The sequence below is a fragment of the Sebastes fasciatus genome, chromosome 14 (genome assembly GCF_043250625.1).
Source record: "Sebastes fasciatus isolate fSebFas1 chromosome 14, fSebFas1.pri, whole genome shotgun sequence".
NCBI lineage: Eukaryota > Metazoa > Chordata > Actinopteri > Perciformes > Sebastidae > Sebastes > Sebastes fasciatus.
The window spans coordinates 29,312,212-29,337,998 of NC_133808.1; the positions used below are offsets into that span (position 1 = coordinate 29,312,212).

The 25,787-nt window shown below is 38.7% G+C and overlaps 2 protein-coding genes across 3 annotated transcripts in view; both read right to left on the bottom strand.

Annotated features, from left to right (window-relative positions):
• Window positions 1-7,199, bottom strand: part of LOC141781852 (aryl hydrocarbon receptor-like) — a 44,224-nt gene extending 37,025 nt beyond the window's left edge. The window contains exons 1-2 of the mRNA XM_074657760.1: window positions 6,815-7,199; window positions 1,939-2,126 (exon numbers count right to left, since the gene is read on the bottom strand). Coding sequence (XP_074513861.1) covers window positions 1,939-2,126; window positions 6,815-6,855 — 229 coding nt within the window. The 5' untranslated portion in view covers window positions 6,856-7,199. The remainder of the gene's footprint in view (window positions 1-1,938; window positions 2,127-6,814) is intronic.
• A 9,178-nt stretch (window positions 7,200-16,377) lies between these two features.
• The window catches only part of LOC141781856 (aryl hydrocarbon receptor-like), a 36,602-nt gene continuing 27,192 nt past the window's right edge, over window positions 16,378-25,787 (bottom strand). Inside the window, exons 3-11 of one of the 2 annotated variants that reach the window (XM_074657776.1) lie at window positions 24,844-24,953; window positions 22,752-22,841; window positions 22,211-22,325; window positions 21,966-22,093; window positions 21,649-21,845; window positions 21,342-21,451; window positions 20,603-20,744; window positions 18,732-20,463; window positions 16,378-17,898 (exon numbers count right to left, since the gene is read on the bottom strand). In XM_074657776.1, coding sequence (XP_074513877.1) covers window positions 17,821-17,898; window positions 18,732-20,463; window positions 20,603-20,744; window positions 21,342-21,451; window positions 21,649-21,845; window positions 21,966-22,093; window positions 22,211-22,325; window positions 22,752-22,841; window positions 24,844-24,953 — 2,702 coding nt within the window. In that variant the 3' untranslated portion in view covers window positions 16,378-17,820. Of the gene's footprint in view, window positions 17,902-18,731; window positions 20,464-20,602; window positions 20,745-21,341; window positions 21,452-21,648; window positions 21,846-21,965; window positions 22,094-22,210; window positions 22,326-22,751; window positions 22,842-24,843; window positions 24,954-25,787 lie in introns of both variants that reach the window. The other variant, XM_074657775.1, reaches the window with a different exon arrangement.

The following is a 25,787-nucleotide window of genomic DNA, read 5'->3' on the forward strand; positions in this document are numbered from 1 at the left end:
GAGCGCCTCGGCTGTTGTGACACTCTGGTAACGGTCGGAGGGACCAAAGCAATAACTGAGGGCGTTTAGGAGCAGCCGCCGCCGCCCACTTTAAACTGTTAACCTCCTGTTAGAGTTACTGCTCAAAGCACACAACTCTGCCAAAGAGCTGCTGGGATTTTTGGGCATCAATATTGCTTAAAGAGAACCTTTCAAAGAGAAATCTGCATTTGTTAAATTAAAGGCTAACTTTTGTATTTTTCAACCTGAACATGTTTTTGTGATTAATAGTTGAAATTGGTTCAGTATTGAGGGAGAACGCCGTAACCTAGGCAGCGTCAGAGTAACGTTACGTTCACTAAAAGTTCATGTTTTTGCCTCTGACAGACTCAGATTGCTGTTATAAGTGTCTGACAGCATTATAGAAAGGACCCTACAGAGAAATAAAACCTTTTTCTGACCTTTCTCTTGATCCGGTCTGTTTGTTATTGTGTCCAAGTCCCGCTCAAGGAGAAGTCTCGTTCTGAAATCCGAATACTCTGGCTCAAATAAATACAGGTGGCTATCGAATTCAAAGACCTCATCCACGTTGTGGAAATCATCTAAATATTCAGCCGTGACATTGAAGATCTTTTAGATAACACTAAGCTACTCTTTCTGTACTCAAACACAACAAACTCTGCTGTTTCCACCGTGGATGTGTTCCACTATTCCACCATTGTCTTCCAGCAACACGTCACCTCGCCAGATTTCACAACGAGACTTCTCCTTGAGCGAGACTCTTTCCATAATGTCAGACACTTATAATAACAATCAGAGCCTGTCATGGCAAAAACAGGCACTTTTAGTGGACGTAAATGACGGTGCCAGCTTGCCCCAATAGGATGCAGCTCGTTTAGCGTCTGCCGTCTGCAGCGTTCTCCCTCAGTACCGGACCACTTTCAGAAATTATTGACGGTCAGTTAGACACAAAAACATGGGACAATAGGGTCCAGGTTGAAAAACACGGACGTTACCATTTAACCAAAATGAAGATGGATCAGTTTCATCCCTGTGTGTTCGGTTGAGAGATCGGTTCAGGTCAAGGTTATAAGATCAGAAGAAAGGGAAACTATCCATCTATCCATCCAAGAGTCAGCCGGCATTTAACTCAGAGTTAGAACCGTGTTTGACTCTTTTTAAAGGTCCTTTCACTTGTCTTTCTGAAAAAGCAAACATGTTCCTGTTCCTTTAGTATTCACATTCTAAAATAGATTAGAGTATTTACAGCATCACCTGCTATTGGATTTTAAGCCTTTTCAAGTTTTTGAGAAGAAAAACATGTTATTTATCAACATTCATAAAACTAAAGATCCCATGAAGTTTTTCTAGCGTGACAGAGCTCGAGTTATTCATCATATGTCAGTGTTAGTTTCTCCTTTGTTCATAATATCCATCCACACTCATTTAATGTCATTATTTCCAGCTTTTTATCTGTAATCTCTGCTGTGTCTAGAGAACACTATGTGCCGTCCAGCCCTTCCCGTCCCTCCTGGCCACCTGACTTTGCCGAAAGTAGTGATGTTTAACCCTCAATAATTAATCTGGTGTAAAATGTTTCTTGCTGGATTTTAAGGCATTGCATTTCTCTCTGCTTTCAGTCGTTGTGCTATGCTAGGCTAACCATGTTGCAGACCTCTCCCTCTCTCTCTCTCTCTGTGTGTGTGCTGGACACATACAGTAGCTCATTAATTTGATATCGATCTTCTCGGAGTTTCACGGCACACAGGATGATTTCCCAAAACTATCCCACTAATTGGAAACAGGTTTATGTGACGGACGTGATCAATGCATCCATGTGACTGTTCTTTACGCAAAATAATCAACTCGATAGTAAAACAAATTCAGATTCGATTGCATGATGTTAGAGATGATAAATGAGCTACTCCTGTTACAGTAAATGCCAAGCGGTAGATTTACCAGAGAAGAAGTTCTTGGCCCGCAGGTAGCTGACACTCAGGCGGAGGATGGAGAGTTTGTCCAGACTGGCGGTGATCTCCTCGGGGAACGGCAGCAGGCTGGCCAACCGCTCCAGCTCCCCGTTCAACCGGTCTCGGTGCCGTTTGGACGGGTTGGACTTGGCCCCTTCACTTGGTGCCTGCTTCACCCTGACGGACGTGAGAAATGGAGAAAGACGTCACAACAAAATCATCAGCATTCACTCAGAGCCCATTTAGAGCCCCTCAAACTAGTTTAAAATGTGACTTCTCTGGGAGGACATTTTGGGTCAAACAAGATTATGATTAGCTATAACTATGATTAGAAACATATTTGTGATAGAAACGTAATCTGGGAGAAAATATGTAATGGTAGAATGGTAATAATGGTAGAATGTGATGATGCACAGGGTAAATGTCATGGCCAAAGGCTCCATTGTGTGCACATAGCCTCCTGTAGTGGATATCAGGAGTAGTTTAGAGACAGATTCCCTTTCAAGAGGTAGAAAACCCATTTGGCACACTATGGGTATCCAAGTGGCCAAATGGAGAGTCCGCCTGGTCCTATCCTGACTAAAACCTTTATAGAATCTATGTGCTTTGTGTTATTTATATCTGCTTTGGCACAGTTGTATTTACTCAGGCATAGTAACAGTCACAATGTTACTGACACTGGGGATGAATTCTCTGAGGTCTTACCTCTCCATAGAGACCAAGATCATGCATATAGACCTGCTAGTTGTGGAGCTATTCTTGATTTATTTTGGATACGTCTGTCTAGGTGAACTACACCTTCCAGCACCTCTAGGGCTTAAGAGGTTAAGGGGGTCACTAACCAAAACGCTTTTGGCTCCACTGGTCCACACAGTCTACACTCTCCTTTTCACGGCAACACACAGATGTTGACCTTTAGTGCTATGTGATGGTTGTGTGTACAGTACAAGTAGAGATAAATAGAAGTAAATATAATAATAAAAGGTATATACAACTAGTATAAGAATAGAAGTAAAAACAAACTATACAAGAGCAATTAAAGACAAAGTTATGAGGTGAAAGTAACAATGATGTGGTTAATAGCAGCAGGTCAGCAAGTCTAGTAAACTGTGTGCACCAGAATAATATATAATGGGATTTAGAGCTGCAACGATTATTCGATTAGTTGTCAACTATTAAATTAATCGGCAACTATTTTGATAATCAATTAATTGGTTTGAGTAATTTAAAATAAAAAAAAGAAGTCTAAATTCTCTGATTCCAGCTTCTTAAATGTGAATATTTTCTGGTGTCTTTACTCCTCTATGACAGTAAACTGAATATCTTTGAGTTGTGGACAAAACAAGACATTTGAGGACGTCATCTTGGGCTTTTGGAGACATTTTTAAAGACCAAACTAATCAATTAATCGAGAAAATAATCAATAGATTAATCAACAATGAAAATAATTATTAATTGCAGCCCTACATGATTAAGTGATGATACTTAGTGTGTTGATGCATAAAGAGAATAAGGGCCAAATCACAATTTTGACCGTATTAACTACAGTAATATTCACAGAATTTAAACTTTGATATATAAATAAAAAGTAAGCAGTTTCTGTTTCTCAATTGAAAAGAAAATATTTTTTTTGCTGTTTACTAACATTACTAACGTAAGGAAACATTTATTTACACAAACATCAACAATATGGCAGCAACATGAGCTGACACTAGCAGACACTTCATGTACCACGACTGTTCCTAATTCACACTGACACATGTTATCACTGGACATGAATATAGATGGAGGTCTGTTTACACTGTAACGTGATGGATGTCAGTGCTCTTTACCTAAAGTGCTATTTGTTTGTTCTGTCTGTTTGTTTGCTTTATGTTGTATCATTGCGGTCACCGTTATTGTTTGTATTAAAAATTATAAATTAAAAAAAAAAAAAAGTCTCCCAAATTAAAGCATTTTAATGGAAACAGTCTCACTGCCTGTAACATGTTTCACTCGCCGGTTATGAATGACTTTTTTTAGCAGAAAATGATGAATTAGTAGATCAAAACCTCCAGCAGCACCATCATCTATTGACACACAGAGGAGTTAAACAACAGGACAATAATGTCCTCATTACTGTGCACAGTTTGGAGCTTTTACAGTTACTGCAGCTGCTCACACTTTATAATAATAACATCATCTTTAATGTGGATGATGTCATCATCACTGCTGAGGATTTAATCAAATGTTTATGTTGAGACATTTATGGGTTTTACAGTGAAGTCAAAGCCTTTAAAATGGCTCCATCTAAGATTTCTAACATATTAAACGTAACAAATGCATGATTTAGCCGAGGACTTCCAGAGATGTGTCAAACTACAGTTTGGGAAAATGTGTGACAGTGATGCACAACAATTTAAACTCAGAATAAATATCATAAAGCTCCAATTAAAAGTTGGAATTAGCAGATTCCTAAAAGGGAAATTCACATTTCTTCAAAAACATAATTTTGGGACGATATTTTCAAAAAATACAACACATGTACTGTGGAGGCAGATTGTCTTTAGTTTTTTTAATTATGCAATAGTTCTCTAAAAATGTGCTAATGAATAAATACAAAATATCATCACCCTTACATTGAGAACTCACTTTAAATTATAAAATAAATATTTCCACTTGTGCTAATAGTCTGTTTATTGTGTTGTATTTTTTTTACTGTGTTGTATCTTGCTTTTTGTTTTTTACTGATGCTTCTTGTTTTTGCATTATCCCCTTTGCTGCTGTACACTGAAAATGTCCCCACTGTGGGACGAATAAAGGAATATCTTATCTTATCTTATTTTAAAAAAACCTGAAATACTTCGATACAAAAAAATCAAATGATAAAAAAAAAACATTTCTTCCCTCATTACTGTGCACAGTTTGGAGCTTTTACAGTTACTGCAGCTGCTCAGATAATGTTTATAACAACATCATCTTTAATGTGGATGATGTCATCATCACTGCTGAGGATTTAATCAAATGTTTATGCTGAAAAACTGAAAACGTTTGTGGGTTTTATAGTCATCCTTAAAATGGGTACATTTAATTTAAATAAAAAAAATAAAAAAAGAATGTTTTTTTTTTCATATTATGATTTCTGACATATTAAAAATATTTCTTTTTAATAATAAAGCTGAAATAAGGTTTTATTGATATTTTTTGGAACAATAATTGATCCAAAACTGCTAAATATGTTTACAGTGTCAACATACATTAACATTATGAATTACTTATGGCTAAAAAAATTATGAATTAGAGCAAAACCTGCAGCAGCTCCATCATCTATTAACACATATAGAGGAGCTGCAGTCATTTTAAACAGAAGGCGAATAATGTCCTCATTACTGTGCACAGTTTGGAGCTTTTACAGTTACTGCAGTTGCTCACACTTTATAATAACATCATCTTTCATCTGGATGATGTCATCATCACTGCTGAGGATTTAATCAGATGTTTGTGTTTTACACACTGTAAACAATTGCTGTTAATTTACAGCAGGATTTCAACAGTATTAACCTGTTATTGCATCACTTTACTGCTGATCAACTGTCTAAAGTATCATCAGTAACAGTTTCATGCAGTATTTTTTTAATTCTGGGACCTGATCTGCTCATGTGAGGCTTGTACATTGTACATGATTGTAAAATCAGTGAATTATCTCTGTTCTTCACTCACATGTTGTTCTGGTTTGCATTCTGTGCTTGTAGCCAGCTAGAGACACACATTTTGGGAAAAGTGTCAATACGTCTATTATAGCCTTTTTCCTAACAAGTGCATTTAATTGTATTTAGTGTGACTATTCCTATGTCTGTAACCTGCTAAGTCTATTCATCTAGGCAAAAAATAATGTTTATTAAAATGTATGTAAAAAATAAATAGTGCATTAAAACAAACCAGTAAGATAATGTAAAAGAAAGGTGAAAAACAGATATATATAATGTATCTTTAAACAGTAAATTAACTGTAAAATACTGTGAAATTAATAAATTTCAAACTGTATTTTTCATTAACAGTACAAAGCTGTAAATTTCAGCATTACAGTATAATAATGTTAATTTTACAGTAACATAAAGGCAACCCTGCTGCCAGTTCTTTACTGTTATTTTACTGGGAAATTCTTAAAAGTGCACATTTAATAAAAAAAAAGAAAAAAGAATGTGGGCTTTTTTTTATATTAAAATTTCTGACATATTAAACCTAACAAATGCATGATTTTATTAAGAAACGACGGATCATTAAATCTCCCTAAACCAATGAAAACAACCTGCAGGAGAGAGAGAGAGAGGAATGAAACGGTTCCTCTGATCCTCTGAAGAGCGTTTTGACAGAAAATGGCGCAACACTCTGCAGGAGGCTCCAACTCACTGGGTGACATTTTGATAAAAATAAATAATAATAAAGAAAAACAAAAAAAAATGTGTTAGTTTATTTGGAGGATTGTAAAAAAAAAAATACAGCTCAATAAATAAAAATAAAGAGAAGTGTTGAAGGTTAAAAGCAGGCCTTGTGGTTGCAGGCCTGCAGTAATCCGCATTAAAGCAGCAACCCTTTACGCACAGGACATTTACACCTTATTATGTTTCATTATAGCACCTCACTAAACATCCTGTAAGAAAATATTAATATTAAATCACCTCACAGGTGCACTAAAAATGATTAAAACGAAATCTTGAATATAATACATGTTTTAAATCGATTAGATGTTTTGCCTTGCAGCGAGCATTTATTAACTAACGTCACAATCCAGACTCTCCAGGTGGATTTTACATTTTAATACGAGGCTTTTTTTTATTTTAATTGATAATAATACTAATAATAAAGTAATAATAAAATGCACTTACGCTCTCTGGACTGGTTTCCTCCTCTTGCGTCCTGCATACATGACTGCTCTTGTTATATAAGCCTCTGATGATGAATCCCTCAGAAACACACAGAGTCTCTTTCTGAAGCTACATGTAAAGCCTCCAATACCACTATAGTCTGCTATAATCCTCCAGATCAACACCGAAAACACATTCTTTAAAACAAATATAATAAAATATGAGAAAACAAATGAAGAAAAATGAAATAATATTAGAGGAACAGGAGGTGTTGTGCTTCGTTGTTGTTTATTCTGGGCTGCTCCAGAAAAGAGTTCAATCAAAATGTGCAGGAATAAATAAAACCCAACAGAGAGATCCAGAAAAATGCAGAAAGATAATGAATCAGTCGGTGTCCCATCAGCTCCTCATGGAAAGATGAAGTTGTTCCAAGTAAAAAGGCGAGTTTTCATCCTCATGAAGGGAAATCAAATGATGCAGTCTGCAGAGAAACCCTCCTCCTCCTCTTCATCATCCCTCCGAGGGACAAATACAACGAACAAACTCCAAAATAGTCGCAGAGAAGCTTCCAGTATTTACATGTTCTCATCTACATCAGAGCTGCAGCTGAACTCCAATTAGTGCATCAAGCTGCAGCAGCGGGGGCGCGCATTCCACTGGCACGGGCACGCGCGACACAGATTTCTGACGTGCACGAGCTCCAGAAGCTTTCTTATGAACATTTTACAGGATGCACGCGCGGGCACGTGGGAGAGTCTCCTGGAAACACAGGCTGAGCGCATGCACGGAGGCGCGTTCCCGTCGTCCAATCAGAGCTCAGATGGAGAGCTGGAAGGTTTGTGTTGAGCCTCAATGTGGCTCAATGTGGGTCAGGGGTTAGACTAATACATTATGGAGCTGAGTTCATCTCTACATTCATACATTCATCTTATCTCAGCTTCAGCATCACAAATCACCATGTGGATGAAAACTATGATAATTGATTAACCATATTATTTAAAGAGACTGTAGGCCTAACTCAGGGGTCAGCAACCTTTACTATCAAAAGAGACATTTTATAGGCAAAAAAAAAACATCTGTCTGGAGCCGCAAAACATTTGAGCATTGTGATGAAGGACACAGTCTATTAATAATTATATTTTATATTATATTAGGGCCACATTGAGGGAAAACAAATCTGATATTACGAGAATAAAGTCATAGCTGTACGAGAAAAAAAAGTCGTAATATTACGAGAATAAAGTCATAACTGTACGAGAAAAAAAAGTCATAATATTATGAGAATAAAGTCATAATATTCCGAGAAAAAAAAAAAAATAACATGTAATATTACTACTTTATAATATTATGACTTTATTCTCAAAATCTCAGATTTTATTTTTTTTTCCTCATTGTGGCCCTAATACTCTGTCGTACCGTCCTACCATAGACCTACAACAATGATAAATAAAATTGAAAATGTAAACAAAAAAACAGTTATTCATTTCCACTAATTTTAAAAAAAATCCACAGGAAGCCACTGGAGAGGAGCTAAAGAGCCGCATGTGGCTCCAGAACTGCAGGTTGCTGACCCCTGACCTAACCGAACTGCAGCTTTATGAGTTTCAGCTCATTGTTTATCCTTCGGCCCACAACTTTACTGTTCCGGTTCACTCTCTTCGCTCTCATAGCGTAATTTCAGCCGCAGCAGGCAGCTGTTTTCAGACATAGTGAGGGCGTATAATTCTTTGGATGCCGATAGTTAACTATCCTTCAGTAAAGTCAGTCACAGAGAGAGTTGTACAATATCGCCGAAGCATTTCGGAGATGGAGAGAAAAGGTTGCTAATAGTTTATAGCAACATTTTCTCGCCATCCTCTGAAACGCTTCGCCAATTTGTAGCTCACTAGATCTGAAATGTATGTGATGTCGATTTTGGCACCCAACTACACAGCAAGATGACATTTTAGATGTGTAACTTTACTCTCATGTGCTTCGTGTTTGCCTCCAGTCCTTCCTTTGTTTTGCCTCCAGCTAACACCGTGACGTGATGAGATAAGATGATCATGGACTGTAAAAAAAGGTCTATAGTAAAAAGTATAAAGGGCGTGCTGGTAAATATATTAACTGTAATTTTATTCCAAAAGTTGTAAAGAAAGCAAAGGAAGTAAATATAATCAGATTGTATTGTCAGTCAATAGCCAACACTATTAAATCCCTGGCATTGTGAAACAGCATTTAAACCTTAATGTTGGGAAATCATACTTACAGGGAATATAATTGAACAGTTTCCAGAATAAACAAAATGTGAATAATTCAGATGATTTGCCTCGGGGAGATTTATCTTGTCAGATTGTGTGAAAACAGAGATGCGGAGGTTTAACGCAATCGTGTTTTGACAGCAGACAAAGACAGATATGTCGAGATGTTCATTCTATATGGAAATGCTTACATTGAGTCACATGACCACATCAGACCCCCTCGGGGTGCTGAAGACCCCCCACAACACATGTAGAAGGGAAACTAGGCCAACATGCTGATAGGTTGTACTGTACATTTATTATGTTTCATTTATAAAGCAGACCTCTCCTCCCTTTCAGGAGAACGTATATTGTTTATTTTGTAGCTTTAAGTCACTAATTGTTGATCCAAAGATGGCGATGTCGGTCTGTCTGTTCAACCTGATCTCTTGGGAAGGTACAGTATATAAAAAGAACGACATCTTAAGGATATTCAAAGTGTCATGACTCATGCTAACGCAATTAAGCTTTTGGCATGTCACATAACGCCACGTCGTTGCAGCGAAACAGCCGCAGTTAGGTTTAGGATAAACATCATGATTTGGCTAAAAATAAGGATGTAAACTACGTAAATAAACATGCAGAAACACTGTAATGTCACAAAGACGTCACAAACCTAACTTGAAAACACTGTCTCTAAAAACGTCATAAAATGCTGTGGTGATCTTTTTTCAGAATAGTTTCTAAAAGTTGAGGCTTAACGCTACTAAAACAACACTCCAAGTTTATTTGGTCCAAACAATGTTTGTTTTATTAAACAATGATTTCGATATTTTAGTTACAAAATCAACGCACGAGATATTGTATTTTTACTTTACAATATTTTTGACCGTTTTTATATTGAATACTTGACTTTGGATTCTTTTTTGTTATCTTGTTTACATTGTTATTGATCTTATTTGTTATTATTTAGTAGGTTTTACTTGATCATATTTCATTATTATAATAAAACTATTCCATTTGGAGTCAAAATTATACAATTTAATTGTTTTTTTATTGATTGTTTACTGTGCACAACGGTAGAATGTGATGAAGCTCAGGTTAAATGTCATGGCCAAAGGCTCCATTGTGTGCTCATAGCCTCCTTTAGTGGATATCAGGAGTATCTTATAGCCAGATTCCCTTTCAAGAGGTAGAAAACCCATTTGGCACACTTTGGGTATCCAAGTGGCCAAATGGAGAGTCCTCCTGGTCCTATCTTCACTAAAACCTTTATAGAATCTATGTGCTTTGTGTTATTTATATATGCTTTGGCATAGTTGTAGTCAAGGAGTTGCTGAATGAATTCATGGCATCATTGCTATAATGGTGTTATCCACTGTCTGATCTAGAAAACATTTTAGGCGAGGATAAAAATGTAAATGTTTCCTTTGGTTCATCACAGTTTACTCCGGCATAGTAACAGTCACAATGTTACTGACACTGGGGATGAATTCTCTGAGGTCTTACCTATCCATAGAGACCGAGATCATGCACGTAGACCTGGTAGTTGTGGAGCTATTCTTGATTTATTTTGGGTATGTCTGTCTAGACAAACCACACCTTTCAGCACCCTAGGGCTTAAGAGGTTAAATAATCTTGATCTCAATATTTACCAAAATAATAGTGATTATGATTTTTGCCATAATCAAGCAGCTCTAAATCCAAATGAGTATTTTGGTACAATATATCATCACATCACTGCATGTAAGTTATTGATGTGAGCCTTCAAACAGTTGCACAAAGACATTCAACAAAGCACAAATGTATGGCAACCTGTCATATACAGTATAAGCCTTCCTTTGACTTTGACTTGTGAGTATATCTTTGTTTTTTGTTGCCCGTACACACTACAGCAGAAATCTGTAGGCACTTGCCCTTCATGCCTCCAGGAGCCGGGCGTAGGGGACAAGAAGTGTTTAGTGTTTGTTTGGACACCGTGTGTCCCTTGGGACGGCTGTAAATGTGTTTTTCATGCTCTGAGCCCGGCAGAACGAGGGAGGAAGAGAGCTGTGGTGGTTTTAGTCTGTCGGCTAGTCAAGGTCGTCCTGTCGGCCTGCAGGGGAGCCGTGCACTCAGCAGAGGAGTCCGTTCAGACTGGAAGGAGGAGCACATCAAGCTGGTGGCTACGGGGAGGTTACAGTATTTCTTCCATGTTTCCATTCCACTTGGGAACATATAGTTAGACCACAAGTCAGCTGCTACATGTCTTCCCATGCAGGCATTATTCAATGTTATACTCCAAGGTGCTTCTTAGAACACATACAGTAGTCTACTGCACTACAACATCAATCAAAGAATACAGACATAATAATAAATATAATAAATAAAGAATAAAGACATTTTCCTCATAAATTATTGGTATTTTCTTTTTTATTTATAAGGGACATGTAATGTTTTATACTTCTACTGAACATAATCCAATCAATCTTATTTCCATTATGTATTTTGTATATACAGTTTCCTTTGTTAACACCTTATTTTGAAAACCGGACGTAGTCACACGTGTCTACTTCCTCTAACTTCACCAAGTCCGTCTCTAGCTCTCCCGTCAGCTCCGTTCTCTTTATCCATCCATGGTCAGCTCCATCGGGGCCGTTTCAATGCAAAGAACATAAATGTCAGTATCTGGGTGCTCTACAGTTGTAGCTTCGGCCCATTTGACCACGGAGATGAGAGGGACGTCCGGTTTGACCGCACGTTACCGCGATACGATAACGTTTCCTGTCCGTGACAGAGTTAGCATGCAGCTTTAGCCGTCATGTCTAGCTCCGTTTTTTCTTGGTAATGTGTGAAACCCAAATGTTTCCATCCTTTACTGGATGTGTAGTGTTTACCACGCTGGATTTAACATGTGAGGGTGCAGGTCGTATCCACGCAGACCCTCCAACGTTTTCTACTTTCTCGTTTCGGCTCGCTGCGGTTTGTTTTGGTTGACGGATACGGAACGGATATGACGTCACGTTACTACAACAATAAAAGCGGTAACTTGCTTCTACCTCTGCAGAGACTCAAATGAAGCAAATATATTGATTCTGGCATTAAAAAATCTATTTCAAAATCATAAAAAAACAAACATGAGACAGTCACTGAAGCCTTCAGCCTCTTGTGCCTGAACAACATGTGGCCTGGACTCATTTTCTAACTGAGAAACACAAGGAAACATGCTATCAAAGAGAACTGGGAAATCAAATCATAAAATAAGCTGTATATAATATTACTTTAGCATGCAGGCTCTTTGTCCTCAAACCCTAAAATGTGCCTTTGCAGGGAAAAAAAGACAAACTGTATGAGGGTTGTGGCTTTGGAAGTCATCATTTAAATTGTGGCTTGGAGGCTCCTTTGGGGGAAAAACGGACGGTTATTTTACAGCTTTCAAGAAAATACAAATTGGCAAGTGGGATTTTGACAGTAAGAGAATAGTGACCGTCTCATTTAACAAAAGTAAAACTACATGTAGACTCAGGCCACAAGTATTTCTTTTCCTTTTCTTCTGAATAAAACCACAGGGGCTTGAACAACTGATATATCGCAGTAGTTTTTAAATGTTTTTTTCCAGTTCTTCAGGGAAATAAAAGCTGATGAAGGATCCTTCACTTTAGTTACCAACAACAGAGTGATGTTCTACGGATACGGAGCATCAAGGCCAACATTTGTCACTGAAGTAGTAGGCCTATATAGAAAACATAATGCCCTGGATTTTCTGCACTTTTCTTTCACTTTGTTGTGCTTTTTGTTTGTTGAGTAAAATTCAATGTCTGACATAGAAGACCTTTCATAGAGAAATTTGAAAATTAAATTACCTGAAAGTTATTTAAAGAATGAAAATATAACATTTAATGAAATAAAAATAAATGAAATGTGGAATAAATAAAAAGGTTGTCAAAATCTACTGCTATGTACTGGGGTGGATTAATGTACAGGCTGGCTTAGGCTGCAAGGGCCCCAGATTGGCCAGATTATTTTTAATTATTTAAATGTACTTCAGAGAAAAAATAAATAAAATGTTACTAAATTATGTGTTTGAATATTTCTGCATACTGTAAAATATAGCTTTGTTTCATATAAAGGAGGCAAGAGCATTGTTTGACAGTAAACTGTGTGAAGTAATAATATTTATATATTTATAAAATGATTCCTGCTGTAATATATGTATGAATAGATAAATTAAACCGCCTCAGGTAGACAGTATAGTGCTGTTTCCATGAGACAGTGATGGGGAGGAGATGGAGAGCCCTCTGGTGGACAAACCACCATTTCTTTCTAAACAAAAAGCCAGCTCAGAAACGTCCTCACCAGAGCTGCGTTGTGTGTCCTCCTTTAAACTCTCATCTCTAACTCCTCATGTTACTTCCTACATATTTTGTGGCTTTCCATTCAGCTCATTTTCCTCCTCGCCTCCATCATCTGCATCTGTTCAGTCACTTCTGTCCCTTTTCCTCCTTCCTCTTGCTTCCTACAAGTCATCTCCTAACAAGACACAAGTGGACACGAGGGAGGAGAGTAAAGAAGCAGGAGGAAGGACAAATGTCTCTCAACCTAATGATGACATTTAAGGACTGACAAGGAGGCTAGAAAGCTCTTTGATTGGTCACTGATTGTCCATCCAGAGAGGATGGACAATCCATCTCCAGTGACTCTGGATTTTTAAAAAGATTTATGGAAATGAATGACTTTTTTTTTTTTTTTTTACATTTTACATTTTATTTATCATTGTGTAGGTCTAATGTATATAACGTATGAGTATTAGGGCCACTATGAGGAATAATCTGAGATATTCTCATAATATTACATCTTTTTTTCTCGTAAAGTTATGACTTTATTCTTGTAATATTACGACTTTTTTCTCGTAAAGTTATGACTTTATTCTCGTAATATTACGACTTTTTTTTCTTAAAGTTATGACTTTTTTCTCATATTATGACTTTATTTATTATTTATTATGATCAAATGTTTTGCGGCTCCAGACAGATTATTTTTTTTTTTTTGCCTAAAATGTCTCTTGATAGTAAAGGTTGCTGACCCCTGCCCTAAATGTTATTCTTTGGTAATTTGCCCTGAGTGGCAGTAGGGAGGGATAAGAGGTGGGTACAATGCAACGTAATGTCTGTACGTGTTCGGTATATCTGTTTACGTGTGTACATGGTTATATAATGTAAAACTCCTTAAATAAAGTTATAAAAAAGAAAAGAAAAAGAAGAACTGAAGTTCCCCTTTAACATGGATGTTTATAAAGAAATGAGCCAAACACAGCTTTAATCATTGCACACATATATTTATGAAAAAGCATTTAACATGAGACAAAAGGCTGGTTATTCGTTTAACATATATTAGGATATATAGATACTATAACTACTTGGCTAAATAGAAGTGGATTACATGAAACTGAATAATTTTTTTCCTGCTTTTTTTTCTTTAAAAACAAATAACAGAAATATGGCAAGGCACATTAGCATGAAAAACATCAATGCCGCTGTGAATAAAAACATTTGGCTCCAGGTTTTCTTTCATAGTGGCTACGGTCTGTGTCAGAGTTCAATGACGAAGGCGGTTTATAGGCCGTCCTTATAGCCTCCACACACAGTCGGCTGCTGCTTCGTGCTCAGATCCTCTACAGGAGGAAGAGTCCATCGCTGCTCTTTCAACACAACACAGAACAAGCATTTGCAGAAGCATTGTACTAGAAGGTATTTCCAAAAAAACATACTCAACAGATTCTTAAGGAAAGGTTAAAAAAATACTGAGTGATTTCCCACAGTGCAGCGGGAATACGGTAAAGCTGCCATGTTAGCGCTGGGGTTAATAATCCAAAGTGTTTTTTTGCAGTGTGGATGTGAGCACAAACAGGAAACAGACAAAGCGACGTCAAGATGAGCTGAATGCATTGTTAGAGCACTTTAAAATCTCCACATTCCTGACACTAAACTCAATGAAAGAAATCCTACCATCTCTATAGAGATCGGTCAAGTTAAGTATTTTTCCCTTGTCTCCATTGTTTAAGGACGTTGTGTTTGTTTGTAATGGGAAATTTAAGAGATTCCTCCGAGCTTTGAAATGCACTTAAGGATGCAACCTTTTCATTTACAGTAAAGATACCGTATCTCCTATGGACGTGTCTTCCCTTACATTAGTGCAGCTCTAATTAGAAAACATTATTGTTAAGAAGCTTTATACAAGAAGGCACAGATATATATTTATTATGAAGATACTTTTAAGCTGCCGATTCGGCATGAAGGCACAAGAAAACATATATGGTCATGCTGTATGCTATCATATAAATTAATGTTTGGGTTAAGGCAATATATATATATACACATATATATATTTATATATATATATGTGTATATATATATATATATATTTTAGAGTGTTCCTATGTAAGGCCACAGCATATGGGATTATGGGAACAGAAGTATATTTGGGTATGGAGGCTGTTTTTATTGCATCGAGCTGACCCATTTCAAAGGTTTGGGGACGTCCATCAATCTTTTGTTTAATTCAGACTATCATCAATAACTCGTAAAGTTATTAATGATAGCTTGTTATTCTGGTGGTCGTAGAAGATTTAGAAAATACATCACATGAAGTGCACACCTCTGAAGGATGTAAAGAAATGGAAGAAGAGAAGAAACTCAAGTTATAGTATCTCATCTTATTCTTATAGTATAGATCTAGATCAGGGGTGTCAAACATACGGCCCGAGGGCCACAACTGGCCCACCAAAGGGTCCAATCCGGCCCACTGGGTGACTTTGCAAAGTGTAAAAATTGCGGAGAATTATGATTTAAATTTTTACTTCATACTTTGTCACATTTATGACATTTTATGGGAATTATGAACAAACTTTTGACATGGTAAAGCCAAAGTTATGAGATATTTAGTCAAATTTATGCATTTTTAAATGAAAAATGAATTCCAATTTTGCAATAAAAATGCACTTCTATTCCTATTGGGAGTAGATTTTTCATTAATTGTGAGCATTTTCAGAATATATTGTACTTCTTTACACTAACAGGAAGGGAACATGTGGAGGTGTTGTTATTTATAGGTTACTATTTAATGGTTTTACTGGTTCGGCCCACTGGACATCAAACTGGACTGTACATGGCCCCTGAACTAAAATGAATTTGACACCGCTGACCTAGATCTTATAATATCTAGTATCTTATTATAGTATCTTATTATCTTTAACCTGTTACGTTGCTTACCAGTAGTCCATCATATGCTCACTACCACTGGGCTTTACCATTTTGCTGTCAAGGCTAGTTTGCGGTGATAGAAGGTTTTTGACCTACAAGTTGATGAAGACCGCTTACTGAAAAAAGGTTTTGAATTTTCAAATAGATTTTATTTAATTTTTTTTTACCTTCAAATTGCATTTTAATTTAGTATTAGTTAGTTTTCATTGGGCCAATACTGACTCAAATAGCTGGATCTGATATCGGTGACAATGGGGCCGATTTATTCAACACAATTCTATGTTTATATACAGTATACATTTTGAATTTGAATTCCTGTTTAAGTTTTGACCAAATTGTTGCTGCATTAAAAAGGTTTACACTTGAATTGTAATTCCTGCTAAAGTTGCTGGTGCACGATTTATTGCTTTATTAATACACAGCTTTGTTGAATTCTCGATTCTGATCGGTCAATTACGGCGTTCTACAGTCTGTTATTTCTTTCTTGCAGACCGTTGATATGTATAGCAGCCCGTTGCTATGGATGACAGACCGTTGCTATGGGCGCAGGTCTGATGTCGGACTCCATTTTTGTGTCAACATTATTGATGACACAGGTCTGGCATTTTACTTTTAGCTCCATTGCTTTATAGACATGACTAAGATGCATCAGAGTACAGGTCTCAGTTAGCAGCAGAGCATTTCAACTGCAGCTATTTTCAGCTTTAATAACGTCACTGAGATGGAAATAGTGCGACAAATCAAAATGTTTGCATCCCTGACAGAAGTAAACGTGACCCCTCGGATGTTTTTTTTTCCTGATTTCTCTGCTTATTCCTGACATGTTTACTGGAAGGCATCCTTCACAAAAAGCACATTTACGCTGCACACAGATAAACACGTGTATATGACACGCTGAGGCGTTCTGTACATATGAGAGTTGTTTTTTTTGTTGAGCCAAAGCAGAAACAAATAGTACGATTACAGATTATATTTACATCAACCACATTTAAGGGTTTCATTTAAAAACATACAGATTATTTTATCTGTAATAATAATTATTTTGAAGGTACAGCTGTGTTTTCACTTTCAGTGATTCTTTGCACTGATTTTTACAAAGATGACGACGACGTCTTTTAGAAAAAGTCTTTAGAATGATTATATTAAAAAAACAGCATTTTTTTTATAGTCTTTTTTAGGTATTTATACTTGGGAGATAAATGATTGTCCCCGGTGGAAAACAAGGACGCGACAACACCTGGTTTCCCTTATAAAAACCTATTTCTTTGGCTATTTGGATTTACTTGACCAATCCTCCTAGCTGGCTCAAGCTCCATCCCGGTAAACGCACTTGTGGCTTTTATACTTCATTATTAGGCTACTTACTATAGTGTATCTTCACTAAAAACTGACAAGCAACAGCTTTTAAACATTACAGACTGGACAGAGTATAAACGTGTGATATAAAACATTATGACGATGAGGGTAAGCATGAGAGTCTGTGGATAAGCACTGATACAGGCACACTATACTTGAGTTGTGTCCTTCTCCGGGATTTGTCGCAGCAGAAATAACAACATGGCTTTGACTACTACTCTATCAGGTACATGGCTACGTCACGAGCAGGCGTGGCAAACATCCCGTTGCGTTCAGCGGAGACTCTTTCATCCTGCTGAACAGAGCGGAGAGGACACAGGATTAAAGGAGGTTAAAGCCACAGTATAGTATGTCAGCACACATTTTTATTTAAACTCGATTCAGTTCTCACCATCGAGTTCCTGTTTTTATGTAAATGTGTTTTCATTTTTAATAGCAGATTTTGCACATGCAAACCAAAGACAAATTTTGCACACAAAAAGTAGGCAATGAAGTATTTTCCATTCTATTCCAAACAAAGATAAAAAGAAAAAGAAATATATATAATATTGAAAATTGAGTAGATAAATAATTGTATTCGCTTAGTGATAATTAAGCAATACAATTTTTTTTGTGATTTGGTTGAACTGACCCTTTAAGCTTTGCTTTTAACTGAAGAATCTTACATTTAACATTTTTACCTTTAATATTTGTTAAAAAAAAAAAAAAAATCTAATTTCTGTTTTTGTTTTCCAATTTTCTCTATTATATTTCAAGTATATATCAAGAAGATTACAGAGCCAATTATTTTCTATCCTCATATCTTTGAGTTGTTGTCAAGATTATTATTACTTTTTTAATTTATTACTATTAGTAGTAGTATTTTGTATTATTATCATTAATTCAATTATTATTATTTATTTATTTACCATGTATGTGTGTATAAATATATAAAAAAAAAATTCATCATTTATTTATTTTTCTTTTGATTATGTATTTATTTTTTGAAGATTTGATTTTTTTTCTACAGAATTGCCAATAAAAATAATCTTTAGTTGGGACATTTGATTATGGTCTGAAAATAATTAATCATTCATTTTTAAATTAGTCTTTTAATGATCTCGTAGGGTGAAATGATGCGTTTACCTGTGTCTGTCTGTGGCGTTCCAGGTAGTGCTGAATGTTGAGCGTGTGCTCTGAAGAGGACACGTTGGGCGGACTGATGTTGGCGTTCCCCTGAGTGATGGCTGAGGTGCCCACCACAGACTCACTGTGGCTCCATTGGAAGTAGCAGGAACCTTGAGGAGGACTCTGATCCTGAGACGTGTCGGCCCCCCTCGGGCCCGAAGACCCGGAGAGAGCCAGGACGTCGCCTCCTGCTGGACTGGAGGAAAAGTGCTGGTTGAACATGCAGCTGCTTTGAGTGGCTGCCTGGCCACATGACAGCCCTCCCTGCAGAGCGTGGTTCAGTCCGGTGGCGCTCCTCGGCCAGAGGCCGGCACATGGGAGTGACTGGCTTTCTGGAGTTTGGCTGTGGCACGCTGGCATCAGCTCGTGTCCGTTCTGCACGATGCTGGCGTGAGGCGGCCTCTGCTGCTGGCTCTGTGGCCACTGCTGAACTTGGTGGTCGTGTGTTTCAAAAGGGCCGCTTCCTTGCAGACAAGTTGTGGCAAAGGGAGCGGGAATATTAGGTGTGCTAGTGGAATTAAAGTCTTTGCAAGGAATCAGGGGTGGCAAAATGTCCATTACGCCGGGTGCTATGTTGTTTGGTCGTTGAACAGAGCTCTGCAGCAGCTGTCCGTTCGCTGCCATTGAAGGAACTTGCATATTGTTCTGAGCACAGCGCAGAAGTTGGCTGGACTGCGTGTGTGCAGAAATCCCCTGAGGGCGGCCCATGTGGCCGATAGGTGCCTGCCCACAGGATGGAAAAGGGGCCGAGGCACCGTGGACGGTGAGCTCTGGGAGCTCTATATACGGGCTGAAAATGTCCTGGAGCTGCAGCTGTTGAAGAGGAGGCAGGTTGGTGTCAGCCTGAGGAATCAGGGGGCCGTGGTGGGAGAGTTTCTGGGTGCTGAACATCGGAGCAGCTAAGCTCTGCCCTGCAACCACCGGGTTCATCGTATGCTGCTGGTGAGCGTAGAGACCGTTCATTGGGGAGTAAGTACGATCGGGGCTCGGTGTCGGAAACAACTGCGGCTCAGCGAGTCCAGAGAGCCGGGCAGCCTGAGTGAACGGGTCCTGCTGACTGTCGTTGGCTGCTGTGAGGCAGCTGGGAGGGCTGGTGTCTTCTCCCTTCTCCTTGAACAAAACACTATCGATGTAGTCAAATATGTCATTAGTGAGAATGCTGTCCAGCTCAGACTGGACGTTGCTCTGCTGATTCTCATCCTTACTTAATCTCTTGAGGGCATTTTCCCACTCCTTCAGCTCCACGTCGCCGACCTCCATGTTCTGCAACGCCGCGCAAAAGTCGCCATCTTGAGCCAATTTCTCCAAGTTGTCGATCACAGCCATCACTGACTGCTTGGCTTCCACTTTCACGACAACAGGTTCGCTCGTAGCAGCTGAAGCTCCGCCATCCTGCCACGCGTCGCTGGCGATGCTAACCAGCGCCTGGCTGTCCATGAACACCTGGTCCACGGGTAACGGGTTGTCCGTCTGCATGTAGGCCACTTCGTCCTGACTCAGGAAGCTGTCCAGCATAGAGCCGGGGGTCACGTCCTTCTTCATGTCATCAATGTTGCTGAACATTTTGTTGAACTGGAACTGTGTGATGTCCACCGTGGGGCCAGTGTTGTAGAGTAAGCCCTCTCCTGTGGTGCAGCTGAAGGGAAGCTGCAGCGTCCTCTGACGCATGTACTCCTCACCCTCAGCGTTGCTGAAAACACACCAAATAGCACACGTTACATTACTGAAACCAACATCAGTCTTATCAGTAAGAAAGCCGGTCCAGGAGGCGTATTTTTTAGCCCATGCATCTCCTGTCCAGTGAAGTTATTAAAGGATCAAACACTCACACTAAAGCTCTCTGATATGCGATGATGAATTCAGGTCTTCCTCCTTTGAAGATCAGCCTGGCGTTGGACTTCACCCACACCCAGCCACTCGACTTACTCAGGAGCCTGAACACGCACAGACCGGTCTCTCCTGTTTTAATCACTGTGATACAAAGACGAGACAGAAACAACACACAATGACAGCTTATCAATATGGTTTTTCGACACACATTTTTGGAGCGTTATTTAGCGTTCTTCCCGACAAACATGACATGACATGGTTGGTACCAATCGATTAGTTTCATATGATGCCAGTATCTTCACTCTAGCTTCAAGCCTGAGCTCACTACAACCTCTGAAAGACAGAATAGCGGCCGACAGATTGTTAAGAGGTTATTAGTTTATATAATAAAAGATCGATACTTGCCATCTGTGCATTAATACAATATTGCCACGCAAAATATCGCGATACTATGCTGTATCGATTTTCCCCCCCCTCCCCTCGCAAAAAAAACAAATTGCCGCTATAAGTAGCTCTGATTCTCATTATGTTTTCCTAAAAACAGAAGTCTTAAACAACAAGTCTTTTTCTTTGGACTACCTCTCTAGTGAGAAACAACTCTCGCTGCATAGAATATATGATTAAGATGTATGCCCGATAACTTCTTGCATCAAACGCACAATGTGAATGTGTTGTTGCATCTCCATCCAATACCAAATAATGTTCCTATTTCATGTAAAAGTCAAATTGCCAACGTACTGCGGATGTGTCTTTCGGCGCAGTACATCATGTCAGCTGCATGGATGAATTGGTAGCCGGAGCCTTTCATGCACAGTTCATTCTCTGAATAGCCCAGAATAATCTTCCCCCTGCAGAGAGACAAAACAAAACATTAAGTTTGTTAAACTGGAATAAAGTTCAGTTCAATACTCAACAGTTGAAGACGTTGTTTTGAGATGGAGCAACTGGATTTCTTTTTTTTTTTTTTAAATGATCTTTTTTGACCAGCGGTTAGGTTGGTAAAGTAATAAATACATTTAAAAAAGAATGGAAGAATGTGTAGCACCTGCTATCAACGCCCATGGGTGAGAAGTCCAGCTTGTGCTTGGTTTGAAAGAGGAGCATTTTAGCTCTGATCTCCACGATGGTTGGAGGCTGGACGGGCATAGCGATGGTGAAGAGCGCCAGCTGAAGTTTGTTATTGTTCCCATTCAAAACCCTCTGGCCATGGAGGTACTTCAGTCGCCCCTGGAACTTCAACGCCTGGTTTGAGGTGCAACAATATGAGATGAGTAACTCAGGATGAAAACAGGTTAATCATGATTAAATATCTGAATTGATTGACAGCTCTATTAATAATATAAGTTCAAATATTGTACTAACCAGAAAGCCGGAGGAGTTGTCCAGGAGGCAGCGGAAGCGACACACGAAGCTCCTCTCCATGAAGGACGAGTTCTCTGGGGGAAGCTTCTCAGGGTTGTACATCACTGGATCAACACAACTCTGCACGACTGAGAACACCGGCAGAGATAAAAACATTTAAACTATCGATTTATGTCGACTGAGCTCAAGTTAAAACCTGAATAAAAAAAAAAAAAGTGGCTTATTTTTCATTCCCAGTTTCTTACCGTCTCCATCGGCACCAGCGGACGAGGGGTTGAGAGCGAAGTGAAGCTGCTGTCTGAACAATTCCCGGTCGTCAGTATGGATGAGCTCATACACGCTCTGGTGAACCACATCCGACTGTCGCCACAGGAGAGAACACAACACTTCATCAACAATTCAAGTCATTTAGACGTGAGCTGGACACCAGTCCAGAATCCACCTCCTGTGAAGGGGTTGGTGGTGAAACAAGAGTAGGGTTGCAAAATCCTGGGATTATTCAAAGTAAACAATTTCTATTGGAATTAACTGTCATGATAATTATTGACTTATTGTACAATATAAGGACATGACCTCCATCATTTTTGCTGACCTTGAAACGTTTGAAAGATATATTGTTAAAACCCAAATTACGGAACATATATTCAAATCAGGCACAATTATGGCGCTGAACTGACACCAATTCAAAGGAGGAAAATACTGACTTTTAACAGCCACCTTTCAAGTCGGCAAAGGATTTGACCTTAAACAAATACTGTATCTCATATTACTTAACGAGCACCTCACCTGATGAAAGCCAAGGTAGTCCTTGATGGTGGCGGAGCAGTAAAACACCGATCCGTCTGACGTGACCACGATGGCAAACCCGTTCAGCGCCTGCACGGGAACAGACAGTCAGTCAGGAAGGTTTCTTAAAGTAGCTTTAAAGTACATGTATGTTACTGACACACACGAGCATCTTGTGGAGCAGTGGGTGGTCAACGATTTTCATCTAGAATGTATTTTTTTTACATGTATCATTAAGTTGCAGTTAGGTAAGGTAAGTTTAATTTAGGGCTGTCAATCGATTAAAATATTTAATCGCGATTGTCCATAGTTAATTGCAATTAATCGCACATTTTTTATTTGTTCAAAATGTACCTTAAGGGGACGTTTTTAATACTCTTATCAACATGGGAGTGGGAAAATATGCTGCTTTATGCAAATGTATGTATATACTTATTATTGGAAATCAATTAACAACAAAAAACAATGACAGATATTGTCCAGAAACCCTCACAGGTACTGCATTTAGCATAAAACAATATGCTCCAATCATAACATGGCAAACTGCAGCCCAACAGACAACAACAGCTGTCAGTGTGTCAGTGTGCTGACTTGACTATGACTTGCCCCAAACTGCATGTGATTATCATAAAGTGGGCATGTCTGTAAAGGGGAGACTTGTGGGTACCCATAGAACCCATTTACATTCACACATCTGGAGGTCAGAGGTCAAGGGACCCCTTTGGAAATGGCCATGCCAGTTTTTCTTCACCAAAATTTAGCGTAAGTTTGGAGCCTTATTTAACCTCCTTCCCAACAAGCTACCATGACATGATTGGTACCAATGGATTCCTTGGGTTTTGTAGTTTCATATGATACCAGTATCTTCACTCTACCTTTAAAACTTGAGCCCGCTACAACCTAAAAATCGCAAGTTGCGTTAATGTGTTAAAGAAATTAGTGACGTTAAAACAAATTTTTGTTTTTATCGCGTTGACTTTGACAGCCCTAGTTTATTTATATATAGCATATTTCAGACACAAACGCGAAAGTGCTTTAAATAAGCATAAACATACAAAACAGAAAGTAAGACAACTCAAAAAAGAGAGAGAAAAAAGTATATAAACAGTCGAAAAAATAAACAGTAGAATTACGGTAGATTTAATGAACTCAAGAGATGCGAAAGTATAAGAATGTAAACTATTTAAATGACCTCTGGAAAAGCATCAGCAGACAGTTTGCTGTTACCAGAGAGCAGTTTACAGTAAACAGAGTCCCCAAGGACAGCTCATGCTTCCACTAAACTGACTTGCAATTTGCATTTTATAATTCAACGTTCGCCAGTTTCTAAATCAGTCCAGATTAAATCCCATCCTGTCAGTTTGAGCAATGCTTTGCAGAGAACAACCAATAACACCAACAGCTGCTGATTCTCAAAGGCCCTTTGTGTTACACAATCACAGGCCGTTGTGATCATTTTGCAGAACAGAGTGTGAAAATGTACCTGACAGGTGAGCGACAACAAACAAGGTGCAGGGCTGTCGACAAAGCGCCGGTTTTGTTAGGAGCCACGGAGCGTGGCCGGGCTTTGGCAAGAGGCGCCGAGACGAGCAGCCTCACCTGTCAAAACTTCCTCCTCCATGGAAAAGCCTGGATTAGCTCCACACAACACAACTACAGTGCGCAAATAAACAAAGTCTGACTGGGCACCTGCTGGCCTCAGGCTGTTCACTTATCACCAAGCCGTGGGACTTTTTCTTCTAAGTGGCAGTAACATTCAAATGAGTCATTTAACGGTCTATTTTTGATCTATTCTGTGTGACTTTGTGCTCTTTTCATGTTGTGATTGGTCTAGTGCTGCTTTCAGACTGACGATCTGAACGAGAGGGTAAATGCATGTCATCTGATCCGGCTTCCTGACCCGGCTCTTCCTGACCACACTTTAAACTGGTTAGCTCTTTATTTCAGGGATGGGGGGGATTCCTCTACTGCTTTTTACATTTAATATGACATTTAGTCTATGCAATTACTACAGCACAAGTCTAACAGAAATCAAGAGAAAAAGAGAGACAGAAGCCCCGTTTCCACCGCAGGAACTTTCCCCCGGTCTCACCTGCAGCAGCAGGTCCCCCTCAGAGAAGCCTGAGGTGTCCATGTTGTTCCCATTCTGCCCGTTCAATCCAGAGAACATCAGACTGCTGCTGTTACCAGTGTTCATGGTCGCTGCACAGAAGGAGACAAAACGGAGAGGAGGGTCAGCAGAAGTAAATATTAATGAATTCATCTTAAGCATTTCAAGCAAAGTTACACAATGTATCCCTTAATCCATTTTGCGTGACAGACAGCGATGTGATCAGGATTTAAAAAGGAACATTTTGAGGTTTCATTTGGCCATCCTTTCCATCAGTTATACTGTCGTTATATAGATTTTCTTCCCACCAAGATACAGTAATTGCTGAGAACACACCAACATCTCTGGAACTGAGACTGTTTGTATGCAAATCCACATTTTAACCACAATGACTAATTTGTGCAAAATCTAACTGACACTTCCAACGGACGGTTTGAGTAATACTAATAATAATTTGATTAAGAAAATATAGTTAAACTGGTTTGTCTGTCTTCTTGTCTCGCCGCCCGACTGGATGTCTTTCTAACGACACACCACATCCTGACGTTTACTTAACAGTTCATTAATTAACCTCCTAGGGTTCTGGAAGGTGTAGTTAGCCTAGACAGACATACCCTAAATAAATCAAGAATAGCTCCACAACTAGCAGGTCTACATGCATGATCTTGGTCTCTATGGAGAGGTAAGACCTCAGAGAATTCATCCCCAGTGTCAGTAACGTTGTGACTGTTACTATGCCTGAGTAAACTGTGATGAACCAAAGGAAAAAAATTCATTTTTATACTGTCCTAAAATGTTTTCTAGATCAGACAGTGGATAAAACCATTATAGCAATGATGTAATGCACAGAGATGCCACTGAATTCACTCAGCAACTCCTCGACTACAACTGTGCCAAAGCAGATATAAATAACACAAAGCACATAG